The 17,035-nt window shown below is 44.0% G+C and overlaps 1 protein-coding gene and 1 pseudogene across 1 annotated transcript; both read left to right on the top strand.

The window, feature by feature from the left end:
* The first annotated feature begins 7,414 nt into the window (after positions 1–7,414).
* LOC100820883 (probable protein phosphatase 2C 57) lies at positions 7,415–12,127 on the top strand. The gene is made up of 4 exons (XM_003563635.4): positions 7,415–7,651; positions 9,545–9,751; positions 10,284–10,495; positions 11,279–12,127. The coding sequence occupies exons 1-4, from the start codon at positions 7,559–7,561 to the stop codon at positions 11,844–11,846; spliced, it is 1,080 nt and encodes a 359-aa protein (XP_003563683.1). The 5' UTR covers positions 7,415–7,558; the 3' UTR covers positions 11,847–12,127.
* A 4,443-nt stretch (positions 12,128–16,570) lies between these two features.
* On the top strand, positions 16,571–16,702 carry LOC112270265 (annotated as a pseudogene).
* Positions 16,703–17,035: the final 333 nt, after the last annotated feature.

The following is a 17,035-nucleotide window of genomic DNA, read 5'->3' as shown; positions in this document are numbered from 1 at the left end:
CATGTCAACAACATTGAAGCAGAACCTACACTTCCTCCAGCAGTTCCAACTGCCTTACAAGATACCTTAGCACAATACAAGGACATCTTTACTCCACCCACTGTACTACCTCCCAAGAGAAGAAGGGATCATACCATTCCTTTAACACCTGATGCCAAGATCATTAACCAAAGACCTTATAGACTTCCCCATCATCAGAAAAATGTTTTGGAAGCAATTATTGATGAGTTGTTAAGAGCTGAAACTATCAGACCCAGCTCTAGCCTATATTCTTCACCTGCAATTCTGGTTATGAAGAAGGATGGTACCTGGAGACTCTGCATTGATTATAGAAAACTGAATTCTCAAACTGTGAAAAATAAATATCCAATTCCTGTTATTGAAGATCTTTTGGATGAATTGAAAGGTGCTACTATCTTCTCCAAATTAAATAGACCTCCGCAGTGGCTATCATCAAATCAGAATGCATGATTCTGATATTGAGAAAACTGCATTTACCACTCACATGGGACACTATGAGTATGTAGTCGTGCCATTTGGGCTTACTAATGCACCTGCCACATTTCAGTTACTCATGAACACTGTCCTGGCAAAATATTTGAGAAAGTTCTCCCTAGTTTTCTTTGGTGTCATCCTGATCTATAGCAAATCTATGGAAGAACACAAGGTTCATCTTCAGCAAGTTTTTGCTACTCTGCAGGCCAATAACCTTTTTGCTAAACATTTCAAGTGTTCCTTTGGTCAAACTCAAATTGAGTACTTGGGCCATATGAAGCGATCCTCCCCCTTACTAGGGACCGATCTCTGTGCTTACTGTGCTAGTCCCTGGATCGACTCACTAGCACACACAGTTTCATGATGAAGTATACAGAAACAAAGGTCAAAAGTACTTTATTACATCGCATCATCCAGAATTTAAATAATACTTACAACCTCGCATGACCTCTGGGGCCAGCATAAAACCAATACTGTTTCAACATCATAAAACAATGTTTCAAAATACTGCAGCGGAAAAGGGTAGAACATAAGGGCCACACTACTCCAAGGTGAGAGCATGTTGGAATGTAAGCACATGACCCATGACAAAACGACGAACCTCACTCATCGTCGGATCCACCTGCATTGTTAATTGCAGCCACTACGTGGTCAATACATTTGAATGTATTGGCAAGTTCACCAGATATATAACAGATCCTATCAAGTACGTGTAGTATTTGGCTAGGTGGGGTTTGGCTATTTGCATAAAAGCATCATTGTTCAATCCTATCATTTTTAAACAAATAGTTTTGAATTCTATTGGACACGGGGTAGAAACACCCATGCTCCTATTAGCCTAAGCACATTGAGTAGAAACATCAATGCTCCTACCCAGTTCAACCATTCATTTTATTAGGAAAATTGGAATGAGTGAGACCTTTCTTACAGCCCCAATATCTACTTGCTCATAATTGTCTGTAACCGGGGACACGGCTAAGTACTTAGTTTGACACTCTCGAGAGGTGGTACACTTTACCCACAAGAAATCGACGTGTTAATCCCTTGCTGTCCTCAGGGTAGAGTAGCAACGGCATCGATTACAGGAATTTTCAGAACATATTCCCCCAAACCACCTGAGGGACGCGCCCCCACCTCACTGCTACATACCGATGTCACCTCGGATCCGGGTTCATATTTCTTACATCCATCCTGGCAGAGCCCATAATACCATGTGGTTGTACTGGAAGCTACTAAACAGGAAACTAGTCCAGTCTCTGGTTACCCCGGGTGGCATCCCACATTGTGACGCAGGCGCTCCCCGAATCGCACGGGGAGACGACCATGGACGCTCCCGAATCACACGGAGAGACGACTCAGCGGGCCCCATAGAAATGGACCTAACGTCACGACATTCGAAAACTCAAAGCAGCCCACCCAGGACGATTCATTGAATTACTTGTTTTGCCATACACTAGAAAAATCATATTGTAATTCAATAGTATCACATTGTAATAATACCACCCTCGTATATTAACATAGCATAGCATTTTACTACCACGATGGCAATTGGTGGTAAGGTCATGACAAGGGTATCCTATACTACTAGGACAGATCATAGCTAGCATAGATACAGTAATAATCCTAACAATGCAACTAATAAAATCTAGTGCATAATAAAATAATGGGATGATGGTCAAAGTGAACTTGCCTTGATAGTAGTTGGTATTCAGACACTCTTCACAGTCACACAGTTCGCTCTCCGAGAAAACTATACAATCAAGCAAACATACACATACATAAACACACCATACAAGCAAAAGATTATGTATGCCATGATGCAATGCAAAACATGTGACATGAGTTTGTTTTATTTTATTTGGGTGATCTACTGATCCAAAGCATTGATAATTAAGCACATGCAATTAGGATTTTTAAACAAAAGCAAAAGCTAGGGTTTAAACCCTAAAATGAGGTTTTATTTGCATCTGCAAAGTAATTTAATTCAAAATATTTATTTATCTGTTCCATTGGACAGAGGACAATAAAACAAATTTTGGGCACTGGTTCCATTCAAAAAGGACTTCTAGATAATTAGTTATGATTTAAATGGCATAAAACCCTAATCTGTGATTTGAATGTGATTCAAATATTCAAATTTGAATTTGGACAGTGCCAAAAGATTCTACATAACCTAAGGATTCCAAAAAGGTGTGGAACATTAAATTTGGTCAAATAGATTTAAAGTTATGATCATTTGAAGTTACAGGGGCCTATCTGCAAAAGTGCCTTTTAATTATTCCGGGGAATTAAAAATTACATAATCATTTTATTTACGCAGTGACACGTGGCGGCTCCTGATTGGTGCGTACCGGTTCGTTTAAGTGAATAAGAACGATCTAATCTACACCGTTGATCAAAGATCGGACGGACGAGGGGCTAGGGTTTTTACCGGGCGGCGGCGGCGGTCACCGGAGACGGAGGGGATCGCGGCGCGGGCACGGGGACGGCGGCGCGGGGTGCTCCGGCGACGCGGGCAGCTCGGGGAAGTCACGGGAAGGCGCGGCGCGGCACGGCGAGGTCGATGGCGCGGTCGGCGCGGCACGGGGCGGTCGGACGCCTCGCCTAGGACGAAGCGAGCTCGGCGGCGCGGGCGGCGGACTCCGGCGAGGTTCGGTGTCGACGTGGGCGGCGCTGCAGTGCACGAAAACGACGATGGAGCGCGTCACGGGGTGCGCGCGAGAGAGAGGAGAAGAATGGGGCAAGCGGCTTTTGAAGTTTACTCACGGAGCCCGTCGGCGTGACGCGAAGACGGCGACGGTGCGGGCGCGGCTCCGGCGAAGAATCGGGGCAGCCTGGCGGTGCGATTGGCTGGGAAAGCAAGGGGGAAGAAGAGAGGAGGGCATGGGCTATTTATGGACGCGCTCGGGCTCGAGGATTAAGGACGGAGCGAGGGGAATCCGGCGGTGAGCGCGCGGCAGCGAAGAAGGAAGGCGCGCGGCGGACGCGGGGCTTTCCTTCCGGGGAAGAAGCCCCCTGACAGGTGGGCCCCACCTGTCAGCGGGCGCGGGCGCGGCGCGGGGCGCTGCTGGGCTGGGCTGCGCACGTGCGTGCGTGAGGAATGGGCCGGTTCGGCCCAATTCGGCCGGGCCAGTCCGTTCCTCCCTTCTTCTTTTTTACCCTTTTCTTTTTCTGTTTTTCTTATTCCTTTGATAACTTTTGATTTTGAACTCCAAATTGGTCCAAATAAATTTCAAAAAATTTGTAAAATCATGTTCTGCCATGATACAACTTTTGGGAGTAGTTTCCCCTTAAAATAAAATATATAAAAATACATTTGTCCTATAAATGCCTCTAGGGCTATATATCTATTTAAATAAAATACTTTTTCAACTCCAAATAATTATCCAAAAATTATGGGTTAGCTTATATATGCATTAAACCCCTCTTATATATAAAACCTATTGGTTTGAAGATCCAAAGCTCAAATGGGTGTAAAATCCTAAGGTTCAAGTTGAAATAAAAACTTTTAAAGACTTTTTGAGATTTAAAATTTGAATTCAAACATGCAATTGTGGCATGATGCTCATGGATGCAATGCTCATGTAAAGGTTTGAAATTTTGGGATGTTACACCATATTATACTGGCAGGGGTGTAGCTACTGATCCTCACAAAATTGCTGCAATCAGTGGCCAACACCAAAGAATGCTACTAAATTAAGAAGCTTTTTGGGTCTAGCAGGTTATTACAGGAGATTTGTTCAGAATTATGGCATTATCTGTCGCCCATTGTTCCTAGCTTTGAAAAAGGACAGTTTTCTATGGACTGATGCACAGGAGGAAGCATTTCACACTATCAAACAGAAACTGACAATGGCACCAGTCCTTATCATGCCTGATTTCTCTAAACCTTTCATCCTGGAAGCAGATGCTTGTGGATATGGTGTTGGAGCTGTTTTAATGCAAGAAGGACGGCCAATTTCATTTTTTAGCAAGGCCATTGGTCCCAAAGCAGCTGGCTTCTCCACTTATGATAAGGAGGCACTGGCCATCATTGAAGCACTCAAGAGATGGAAACATTATTTTGCAGCCACTTCCTTAGTCATTAGAACTGATCAAGAGAGCCTTAAGCACATAGATGAACAGACAGTAACACGGGGCATCCAACACAAATTGTTGATCAAGTTATTGGGATATAATTACACCATTGAATACAAGAAAGGCCGAGAAAATAGAGTGGCAGATGCACTTTCCAAAGTCAAGTATACTATACACTCTCTCATTGCTAGCTCAGCTGTTCCTAATTGGATCACAACAGTTACTGACAGCTACAATGCAGATGACAAGTGCAAAACTCTCTTAGAACAGTTAGCCTTGTCTCCTACAGCTCTACCAAACTACACTCTGAAGAATGGCATCATTCGCTATAAAACCAAGATTGTTATTGGTCAATCTGCAGATGTGAAGAGATCTCTCATTACTTCTTTTCACAATTCTGAACTTGGAGGTCATTCAGGTGAAAGAACCACTTATCAGAGACTTAAACTAGTGTTCCATTGGTCTGGCATGAAACAAGATGTTGTTAATTTTGTGAAAGAATGTCATGTATGCCAAATCAACAAATTAGAACACTTACCATCTCCTGGACTTCTTCAGCCACTTCCTGTTGCAGATTTTGCCTAGACTCATATCAGCATGGATTTCATTGAAGGCTTGCCACAATCTGAAAACAAAGATATCATATTAGTTGTGGTGGACAGATTCACTAAATATTCTCATTTTCTATCCATGAAGCACCCCATCACAGTAAAGCAAGTGGCAAAGGTATTCACTGACAATGTGTTCAAATTGCATGGTTTACCCTCTGTCATTGTTCCAGACAGAGACAGAATATTTACCAGCAACTTATGTCAAGATCTGTACAAAAGATTGGGAGTTAAACTTCACTTCAGTACTTCCTATCACCCTTAGACAGATGGGCAAACTGAAAGAGTTAACCAATGCTTAGAAAATTACTTGAGATGCATGGCTTTCACTCAGCCCAAAAAGTGGCATAGTTGGCTTCCTTATGCATAGTGGTGGTATAACACCAGCTTCCACACCTCTCTAAAAATGACACCATTTCAGGCTCTTTATGGTTTTCCACCTCCAATGGTAGCAGAGAAGTACCTACCAATAGATGATATTGATGATGCATCTATCTCAGCTGCCACTAGAGAAGTCACTGCTCAGTCCATTAAGGGCAATCTGTTGAAAGCACAAGCACGCATGAAGCTCTATGCAGATCAACACAGAACTGAAAGAACACTTGAGGTGGGTGACATGGTTTACCTCAAACTCCAACCCTACCATCATACTTCTCTCAGTCTCTATCACAATCTCAAGTTGCATTCAAGGTACTATGGACCTTTTCGTGTGTTGGAACGCATTGGTGCAACAGCCTATAAATTGCTCCTCCCTGATGGTTGTCAACTCCACCATACATTTCACATCAGTCAACTAAAGAAACATCTTGGACCTCATGCTATTCCTTCTCCTCATCTTCCACTGATTGATGCTGATGGACACATCCTCATAGCTCCTGAAGTTGTTCTGGAACGTAAGCTCATTCCATGCAAACAAGGTGATATTAGTGTTCCCATTGTTCGTGGCACATCAAATGGTTGAATCTTCCACCTGAGGCAGCTATCTGGGAGGATTCATCCTTTATCCAGAAGGTTTTTCCTGAATTCCAGCCTTGAGGGCAAGTCTGGTCTCATCCCGGGGGAACTGTCAGGTCCAAAGTCTGAATATGAAGCAGAGTGTTCATTTCTTCAGTTAACTGGGAGCAGAGTGTTCATTTCCTTCAGTAAGCTGTGTACCGATTCACTTGTCGCCATGAAGCTCCAAGACCGTTCATCGTCCATCGCACGGCAGAGATTCAAAGTTACCTCTTCGAGTAACTATTTACCGTCCGACAAAGCTCCTTTTACTGTTTTTACTTTTACTCAACTTTAGTTACTTTATTACCTGCTTTGTAAGTCTATAAAAGCCAGGATCTTCCCTCGAAGTGGGCATCTCTTCTTATAATCGGGTTAAACCCTAGCCGCCGCATGTTCTGTGGTTATTAGGCTCCTCTTATTTCCGCAATATAAACCCGGAAATCCCACCAAAAACAGTATCTTTTGTTGTGAATTCACCTGTAATCTCTGTGATTTCGATCGCCTAGCTCCTCATCACAACATCAGGCGTTACAGTTTACTTGAGGCCCTTCTTTATCCACTCGCAGCGTCGCAGGTTTCGGGAGTTCCAACTTCCAACCACTCGACATGCGTCCTTCTCCATCACGTGTTGTGAGCATAGTTTTGAAAACCGAACCGGTCAACGAACCGGTGAGGCTTCCAGTTCACCGTTTCACTGGTCTGACCAGCGGTTCAACCGGAGATATAACAGTATGAAACGACGAACTTCCGTTGCATGAGATGCTCATTGCTTGGCTGGCCAGCGCGCAGGTCCTTTGACCTCTTCCTAGGATCGAATCCCACCAACTGCATCTATTTTTACACTATAAAATCGAGGCCCATCACAAAAACTGGAGAAGCCCATTAAACAGGGCCCATTCGGCGGTCCGACCGCTCGAACCAGCTCCGGTTTTTTCCGGTTCACGAGAAAACCGCCGGTCCGACCGGGTAATATCCGGTTTGCTGGCCTGTCCGGTCCAGTCCGCTTAGCAGACCCACGAGGCCTCCGGTTCCGGTTTTTTCCAGTCCAACCGGCGGTCCGGTCCGGTTTTCAAAACTAGGGTTGTGAACCGGCCGCGCCTGCGCCGACCCACGGGAGAGCAGCGAGAGTCCCCACGCCGGAGCACGTGGCCCGCAGAACTAGCAGCGATTAGCCGCCCCTAAATTTACCGTTGTGCCCCTCCCCTGCTTTTCCGTTGATATTTTTCTTTCCTCTATTCGGCCAGCGGCTACTGTTCACCACTCCACAGTCCGTACTGTGTTTGCGGCAGCGACGCTGCTCTAAATCCAAGCCCTAACTCTACCTAGCCCTGGCAGATTCGATCCGGGGCCACGAGACTCCCTCAGCGGCGGCGGCAGCGGGGATGGAGGAGCTCAGGATTGGCGGTGGCGGTGGGGGGAGGCCGCCGATCCCGTCGTCGGCGAGGAGGTCGGTGCTATCACGGCACGCCTCTTTTGTGAGTAACGCTTCCGAATCTCCGTCTTCTCGGCTATTTTAGCTTAATTGCGATCTGATCTGTGCGAAAGGCGGGAGCTTTACGTGGTGCTCCGCCTGATTCGTGCTTACCACTTTCCGTGCGATTCCCTCCCCGCGAGGTTAGCTGTTTGCGCTGACGAGCAAGGATTTGCACCGGTATGGTAGAGAGGGGAAGGAGTCTTGCGTGCTGGATTTATTTTTTGGGGACATATATGTTGTACTACTAGAGTGCTAGCAACTTGGAGTGAGGTATATGGATCCGTGCGGTTTATGTCGATGCTGGTTACTGGGGGGCTGGAAAGCCATTTTAGATGCTTATGATCGGGTGGTCTTTTCAAAAGGCTGCCTTGGGTTCTATAAAACGATTGATTGTATCAACTGGTGACAGTACTGGGTTTGCAGAGTGCTCAGACTGTTTGTGTAAACCAGATTTGTGCAGCTTGTGCTGGATGCAGCCCTGGTATTTTTCTGGCATGTAACTGTGGGCGGGGTAATTTGTGAACCTGATGTATTATTCATCTCTAAGGGCATTATTTTTCCTGGAAAATGTTGCTGTCTAAAGATGTCCTGTGGAAAAATGGCTGGATATGTATTTGAAATCATTGCAGAAGGGGTCAGACTGGTAATCAGGTACTTATGTGTCATGAAAGTTGCTTAACTAGTAGCTTACTTGCCGTTCTGTTCTGACCTCACCTCATGTCACCCAGGACATTATTCAAACCTATTATTAGACAAAGTACTATCATGCATGTTAACTAGTTCTAATAAAATTCCTCTGTTACACCTCAAAAAGGTGCTTCAAACTCACTATTATCTTCACTCTTCTAAAAGACTCAAACGGTGGCGATGGTCTGTCAGCTTCGGACTCTGTCAATTTATTTTATTTGCATCACTTGCAGAAATCATTGAAGCGAGAATGAATATGGATTATATGATCTTTATACTCCTATAAAAGACTCAATTGGTGGCGGCGATCCGTCACCTTTAGACTGTGTCAATTCATTTTATTTGCATCACGTGCACAAATCATTGATGCAAGAATGAATATGGATCATATTATCTTAAATAATACTACACCGTTCTCTTTAAACACATATTTTTTAGTCTGTAGCAGCGCACGGGTACTATGCTAGTGTCTACCCCCTCCGTTCCTAAATTCTTGTCGTTGTTTTAGTTCAAATAAATAAAAATATGATGGTGCTTTGGAAAGCCACTGCAATGCCAAACAGAGCCTATAGCCTCTTAAATAACAGTTGAAAAACTCCTAAGCTCTCTTACATGCTACATTTCTAGGAATTTGCTAAATGGTAGTTTGACTTGATTTCATCCTCTGCTGCAATTTTTTGTTTTATCTTATTATTCTACTCGGGGTTTGTTTGAATAACTGAAAAAACATAGTCCTTAGTTCTATCGTATTGAACAATGTTTCTTCATAGAACTAGAAGCCTGGCAAAGGTGATTTGTTTAATACGATAGAACTAAGGACTATCGTTTTTTTCAGTAATTCAAACAAACCCCGTTTGTTCATGTATGACATTCATTTCTCATTGCCCTACCAAAGGAACGATAAGAAAATATTTGTACTGACTGTATTGTGTACTTGGCTGATACCGGCACATTACTGCTTCTTTAAGGCCAGCAACCAGTGAAAGCATTATCACGTCACATTGAATTCACATGGGAGGGAGACGAACACTCCTGTCACAATGCTATGACTTTTTCAATCACGTACTCAAATGGGGTCCCTTTTTTTTGCCTTCCTGTGATGAACACTATTAGTATATGCATGATAGGTGTAAACATTTAGCTTCAGTGCTTGAACCACTTCATAATGAAATCCGTGTAACTTTGCTTTTTGGCACTGATTTTGCAGGTGAGGAGTCCTTTGGACAACACAAGATCTGAAACTGGCAGAATTTTTGAAAACGTGGATGGTGAATTTATCCCGGTTGTACGATCTGGAGGCTGGGCTGATATTGGGTCAAGGAGCACAATGGAGGATGCCTACATTTGCTGTGATAACTTCTTGCAAGATTTTGGACCTGAAAACTGTGAAGAAGGGCCCAGCTCATTTTATGGGGTATGCTTTTATGCTAGTATATCAGGATCAATTTTCTGTCTTGATGTTTGTAATATTGTTACATAATTTAGTCAATTCATGATTGGAGGGAACATTATCAATTGAGTAAAATACACCACTACTCCATAAACTTGGAGGAAATGAACACTTTAGTCCATGAAGTCAGAAAACGCACACATAGATCCATGAATTCGTGTTAGTGGTACAGATTAGTCCAAAAACGGTTCGGAAAGGTAAAAGGTGGACATGTGGCACGAACCTAGCTACAAGCCGCGGTTTAGGATCGTGCCACGTGTCCACTTTTAGACTTCTCAAACCGTTTTCCTGACTAATGTGTATCACTAACATGAGTTCATGGATATCTCTTTGCGTTTTCTGAGTTCGTGGACTAAAGTGTTCATTTCTTCCGAGTTTATGACTAGTGGTGTATTTTACTCTTATCAATTATCAATTCTCTACTGGAAGAGCACTTCTGTGCATCTGACAGGCATTTCCTGTGTATGTAACCCTTCACACGGTTTGAATGTTTTAGGTTTTTGATGGACATGGTGGAAATCATGCTGCTGACTTCGTGTGCAGCAATTTGCCAAGGTTCATCGTTGAGGATGATGGTTTTCCTGGGGAAATAGAGAAAGCTGTGTCATCGGCATTCTTACAGATTGATGCTGCTTTTGCAGATGCTTGCTCTGCGAACTCTTCTCTTGAATCTGGCACGACTGCACTTGCTGCACTCGTCATTGGGAGGTAATGTCCTAACCTATGCAACTATAAGTCTTGTACAGTTGTGTTAAGTTATTCTATAGCATTTCTGTTAAACTACTATTTCAAGTTGTATAACTACTTGTTATTACTCCTGTAGTCCTGTTATGGCCTTACATTTCCTGTTTTGTTTCCTGTTCTGCAAATGAATTATCATGTGCATTCTGCGCTTCACTTTCCCACATATCCAGTTTTAAATCTTGTTAACTACTCCCTCCGCCCTATATTAAGTGACTCAAATTTGCCCAAATATGGATGTATCTATACCCAAAAAGTGTCTAGAGATACATGTAATATTTCGTCACTTAATATGGGATGGAGGGAGTACAAGTTTTCCTATTCCTTGCATTCACGTGAAGCCCGATGAAGGTTTATACATATGCTTTGCTCCTTTAGACTTTAGTGAGCAATATGTATTTGTGATCATGTTTTTCTTGTATTCATGCATGTGAACATCACTTTCCGCTGATGCCAGTTTCTCTTCTTTGGACATTGAAACTTATACTGTTCTTTGCATGCATGTGAAATGTGTTGGCAGATTAATATACATGTGATTTGCTTCTTCAACGAGTAATACGTGCATCACCTATTCGTTTTCTGAACAATTCAGTGCATCCTTCTATTTCTAATTTCTTTTTACCAGGTTTTTCCTTTTCTTTATATGAATTAGTTCTTTCATCGCATTTGTCCATGGTTTTGATAGCATGACCTCTTAAATTATGTGCTTCCACATAACTTTTATTTTAACCGTCTCTGCATGATTGACAGGTCACTTCTGGTGGCAAATGCTGGTGATTGTAGAGCAGTACTATGTTGCCGTGGAAAGGCGATTGAGATGTCCAGGGACCACAAGCCATCTTGCAGCAGAGAGAAGATGCGCATTGAAGCATCCGGTGGTTATGTTTACGATGGATACCTGAATGGGCTGCTCAATGTTGCGAGAGCAATCGGGGACTGGCACATGGAAGGAGTGAAAGCATGCGATGGTCTTGGGCCTCTTAGCGCAGAGCCTGAGGTGATGACGAGGAATCTTACCGAGGAGGATGAGTTCATGATCATTGGGTGTGACGGAATCTGGGATGTATTCCGCAGCCAAAATGCAGTAGACTTTGCACGCCGGAGACTCCAAGAGCACAACGACCCTGTTGCTTGCTGTAAAGAATTAGTTGACGAGGCCATCAAGAGGAAGAGTGGCGATAACCTTTCTGTAGTTGTCGTCTGCTTCGACTCTAGGCCACCCCCTGTCCTAACAGCTCCCAGGCCTCGCGTACAGAGAAGTATATCTGCAGAAGGCTTGAGGGAGCTGCAGGGCTTCCTTGATAGCCTGGCAGACTGACATATGCAGCTTCAGAAACCCGCCGACACTGTAGTAGCCCCTTTTTTCCATAGCCTAGCTTTTAATTTAGGTATAGCAGTATGCTCTTAACTTGAGATAGATGCTGTTGAGTAATACGGCATTGTAACATTTGCTGAGGCTAATTTTATCTGTATTTGGAAGTATTTGCTTGCTGGGTTAGTGGGTTTGGGGCCCCGTTTTCAGCTTTACAAGTCTCGAAGGACAAGAGTGGTATTTCTTAGACTCCAGTGGATTGGCCAGTGATCTTCTTTGTGATACCAGTGTTTGTGAAGTTTTTGCGATGCTATTTGGGTCAATGCGCTGAGCACTTGCCACTTTTTGTTAACAGTTTGCGATCCATGAAAAAATGAGCAGTGGCCATCCAAGCCATTTCCAGCCCCATGCTGCTACTGTCCAAGTAACTGCACATATTTTCAAAGAGATAAAAGCTGGAAAAACCAATAATTCACGTGTCCTGTGAATCTGTGATGGAAATCATCGTGGACGCTGATGTGTTCCATTGATTCGATATAAACTTTGTGAGCATAGGGACGTTGAGGGATCATCATCAGATCATCATGTGATTTTTTCTCCTTTCATTTTGGGACAAATAGATCATCATGCGGAGTCTGTAGAGTTACCCACACTCAATCTCGTCTTATCAAACTCGCTTTTGCATGCAATTTTTTTGCAGCTTTTGTCGGCCCATAATCGTGGAGAAACAGCCCATGACGCATAGAGAAACAACATGCGAAACCCGGGCTCTAGTCCCCAGGGCCTGCCTGCTGGGTCACTCCACTTCTACCACGTTCTGAAGAACATGCGCCCCAATTTTAATCTCTCTCTTCTTCACCAAAATTCACCATCCATGTTAGACATTTCGTTCTGTAAATCGCACGCTTATAAAACATTTTGCTACAGAAATTCCCACTCAGTGTCTCCCTTGAATCATTGTGTTTGAGACTAGAGACGCTAGTGGTTGCCACCACACGTTGTTGAGTGAACCTCAAGCTTTGCAATCTTTCTCCCCACTCATTCGTGAGGGATTCCATGGACCTCACCACTAAACCGCAAGCAACTTAGCCAACAACAGCACCAGAAGAAACTTCGCCAACCAGCAGCCATGCATGGGCGTCAACCGTCAAGTCACATCCGCGGCCGTTAACTGCACGCACGACCGGTCGACGACCGCTCCCTGCATCGGATACCAACCCATGCATTGGCGACCGGGTGGTAAATCCACTTCCAAGTGAAGTCTATCATTACGTCCGGGACTTCTGAAATTTCGTCAGTGGCGCTAGCAGAGCACTCATGAAACGAACTGATCGATGGTGGTGACGAAAAGGACTTGCCTCACTGGGCAGACCATCCCGGCCGTAGTGGGATGCATGGCCCGGTAAAAGAAGACCCATCTTGGATGCTGCTACATCTGTCATTTTCTTTTTCTGTTCTTTTTTAATCCAAAACAGAAGAAAACCTTAAAATAGAGTAATGTCATCTTTGGTAGTAGTAGCCTGATCATAGGATTACTTGATGACATCGGTTTGGATCGATTCTCTATCTTCCTTAATCATCGCCACCAGCATATAAACCTAACCGTTGTACTTTAGCCTCCGAACGCAATGAAGAGGATGGGGAGTAGGATTTGGATCTTGTGAGAATAATCATAAATTCTCCTGCCACGGGCATTGAAGCTTTGCTGTGCATGCATGCATGCTCGATCTGCTGCTGCTTTGGTGGGTCAGGCCCGGCCCGCAAAGGACATCCCCATCAATGCGCTAGAAAGTCGACCTTGATCTTTTGTGAGTAAACAAGACTTCTTTCCGGTAAAGATCAAAGCTTAAAGATCGTGCGGATCAGATAAAACTAGATGTTAAAGGATTCGATCCGATAGTGTCCAAACAATATCTTTCCCGTATGCTCAAATACAGATTATCTGGAGCTAGTCATGCGTGGTATATATGGTAACACAATGGATTATCAAAAACAAACAAGAGTAGTTGTATAATAGGTGCACATACTGATAATAAGTACGGAGTACATTTTCAACATAATCGATGTCAACAATCTCTTACAGTATCCCATGCTACGGGATTGATAAATGGTTCTATTATTATCCTCCCTTTTTTTATCATTCAGTAAAAAAACATGTGTTGGATTATAGCTGCTCGCTACTAGTGCTCGCTCTAGTCAGGTGTTTGAGAGCATGCGTGGATTTGAATAGGCCAGAGATGAAAACTTTTTCATACTCCCTCCGTCCAATAAAAGATGTCTCAATTTTAACTAAATTTGAATGCATATATATACTAACTTATGTTTAGATACATCTAAATTTTGTCAAACTTGAGACATGTTTTGCTGGATGGAGGAAGTAAAAAATGTTGGCATTAAATTGTTTCCGAGGAACTTCTCTGCATTTTCAAATATAAATTATGAGCATAGACAATTTTTTGCTGCAGGGAAACATAGGCTGACAAGCCAAAACAAATAGCAAAACAAAGGGGATTTACGCATGACCTGCAATCCTGCGGGTAAAGTTCGGATGAAAATTATCTTGCATATAGACGAGGCACTACCAAGCTTTATCCATGGGTTTATTCATTCTAGCTTGTGTGAAATCTGCACCAAGGTAGTAGCATGATTCAAACTTACACTTACCACGTACCTCGATGAGATTCAACTTGTCTGGACCAATAGACATTGTCTTTATTGCTTTGTTCCAAGGAGGAGTAAATCACGATACACGAGTGCATGACCCAATTTAATAACTTCGACCAAAAACTCCTGGGACAACTCCCCTCGACTAGGTTTTAGCTTTGCCGACTGCTTTAGATCGACAGGCCAGGCTTAACAGCTTTGGCGTGCGTGAAAGTTACTAAGCTCGTTAAAAGCTCGGACTGCTAAAACTTTGGTGGGCCGAATCACCCCCGCTAGGCCGCTACTAAAATTTGCACGACCCCAGTCAAATACTCAAATTCGCATCACCGTCTTTCCAGTTCTAACGGCCGGGACCCGTAACAGCGACCAGTGTAGGATTGGTCGTGCTGCCGTTATTCCCATTCATAATAATTGTCTTAAATTTATACTGACTTATTACAAATTTAAGAAACTTATTATGGATCGGGAGTACTAACTAACAGCCAAATAGATCTTTTATCTCCAAGAGAAAGGAGTGATTATATGCTAGCACCCATATCTAACTATGTCTTCCTCTTGTTCGAAAAAAAAAACCCTAAAACTTTGTCTTGTTGTGAAACTTTGATCACATCGCTGCAAAAGGAAGAAACAATCGATTCCTCTCAGCTAAATTATTAGCCGGATTTCATTTTACTATGCACATATATGTTGCCACTTTATGTTACTATGAGTGCATATACCACTTTATGTTACCACTATATATATGTTACTAGCCTATGTTATTATGTCAATAGTGGGAGTAACATAATTTGTGATAAAATAGAAACCTCATTAATTGTCTTATAGACACATTCTATCTTCGAAAGTGTGATGCGATGGTAACATATCTAGTTAATTACATCTCCCTCTTTCTTCATTCATTACTATGCCATGTCATCAAAATGTCTAGTTGGCATCTATGTTACCAGTGGCGGAGTTAGAACCAAAGTTTAGGGTAGGGCAACTGGGATTTTGTCGGATTTTTTCTCTATAAGAGATTGTCTTTTTGAGCTTTTATGCAATATATAAAACATCTATACATGAGGCTAGATTTTTAGGGTGGGGCATGCCCCACCATGCCACCCACTTGGCTCCGCCACTGTATGTTACTATCTAAGTTACTTGCACTATGACTGGTTAGTACAAATTGATAAACCTCTTCTTTTTCCTACTGACGAATGACAGTTTTTTTAGATGACAAACATTTCCGAACAGTTGTAAATTAATAAAGCCTTGAGCCGCCGAATACAAAATTTAAGTAATAAGTCAGAGCGCCCAACTTTGCACCACGAATGAGTGTAAAATACCGTAGATACTACTACTAGTGTTTATCTAGCAATAGGTTGTTACTATAGCTTATCCGGCAACAGGGTTGTTAGCCTATTCTGTTGAGATCCTAACCCCTTTGTAATCTCTTTGTAAACCCTAACTCTTGTTGTATAAACACAAAGCACCGGCAGGGATGTTCCCTACGCCAAACCAAATATTTTCACTTGGTATCAGAGCCTGATCCAATCTACACCATGTCGTCTGCTGCGCTCTCCGGCTCTGAGCTAGTCGGAGCGATCTCATCTCCTGTCGGTGCTACCATGTCAGTGTCGACGCTCGACGGTCTCATCAGCGTCCGGCTGAACCGTGACAACTTCCTTCTCTGGCGCGCGCAGGTTGAAGCAGCTCTTTGTGGGCCGAACCTCTTCGGCCACCTTGACGGCACCATCGCCGCCCCGGACGACATGATCACCGAGGGCACGGGAAATGCTGCTCGGCGCATCGTCAATCCGGCCTACATGCGCTGGTTCCAACATGACAAAACTGTCCTCAGCGTCCTCCTTTCCTCAATGTCGGAGGGAGTCTTGGCGCAAGTCACCAGGCTCAAGACTTTCGCTGAGGTCTGGGCCGCTCTCCTTGCCATGTTCTCGTCTCAGAAGAGAGCTCGGATGGCTCAGATCCGCTACCAGCTGTCCAACCTGAAGAAGAAGAACATGCCAGCGGCCGACTTCTTCCACAAGATGAAGGCACTCGCTGACACGATGGCATCGATCGGTAAGGTGCTCGACGACAAAGAGGTCATCCGGTATATGCTCGCTGGACTTGGACCTGAGTATGAATCCCTTGTATCCTCTATAACCACACGTGCAGAGCCTGTCACGCTCAATGATTTTTACCCGTACTTGTTGAGCCATGAAACTCGCATTGAGCAACTCAGCTCGACCATGGAGTTTCAGTCGTCCGGTAATAGCGCGACGCGCCATTGCAACAACAACCGCTCCTGCTCCTCCAACCGCGGCGACCGCGGTGATCACGGTGACCGCGGCCAGGAACCCGCGCTACCAGAGAACCGGGGCCAGCATAACTCCGGTGGTGGCGCTGGCGGTGGACGTCCCAAGTCCACGTGCCAAATCTGCCACAAATACGGGCACGACGCGCTGCGATGCCACAATTGCTTCAACCACGCCTACTCCGTGGAAAGCTCCCGCACCGCCAACTCTTCACCGACCGGCTACCATGTTGAT

The sequence above is a fragment of the Brachypodium distachyon genome, chromosome 1 (assembly GCF_000005505.3).
Source record: "Brachypodium distachyon strain Bd21 chromosome 1, Brachypodium_distachyon_v3.0, whole genome shotgun sequence".
Taxonomy (NCBI): domain Eukaryota; kingdom Viridiplantae; phylum Streptophyta; class Magnoliopsida; order Poales; family Poaceae; genus Brachypodium; species Brachypodium distachyon.
This window is presented reverse-complemented; position numbering and strand designations above follow the sequence as displayed.

Coding starts and splice junctions, on each gene's coding strand:
- LOC100820883 (XM_003563635.4), top strand. CDS start 7,559: ATGGAGGAGCTCAGGATTGGCGGTGGCGGTGGGGGGAGGCCGCCGATC. Junction 7,652..9,544: donor TATCACGGCACGCCTCTTTT/GTGAGTAACGCT, acceptor CTGATTTTGCAG/GTGAGGAGTCCTTTGGACAA. Junction 9,752..10,283: donor GGCCCAGCTCATTTTATGGG/GTATGCTTTTAT, acceptor TGAATGTTTTAG/GTTTTTGATGGACATGGTGG.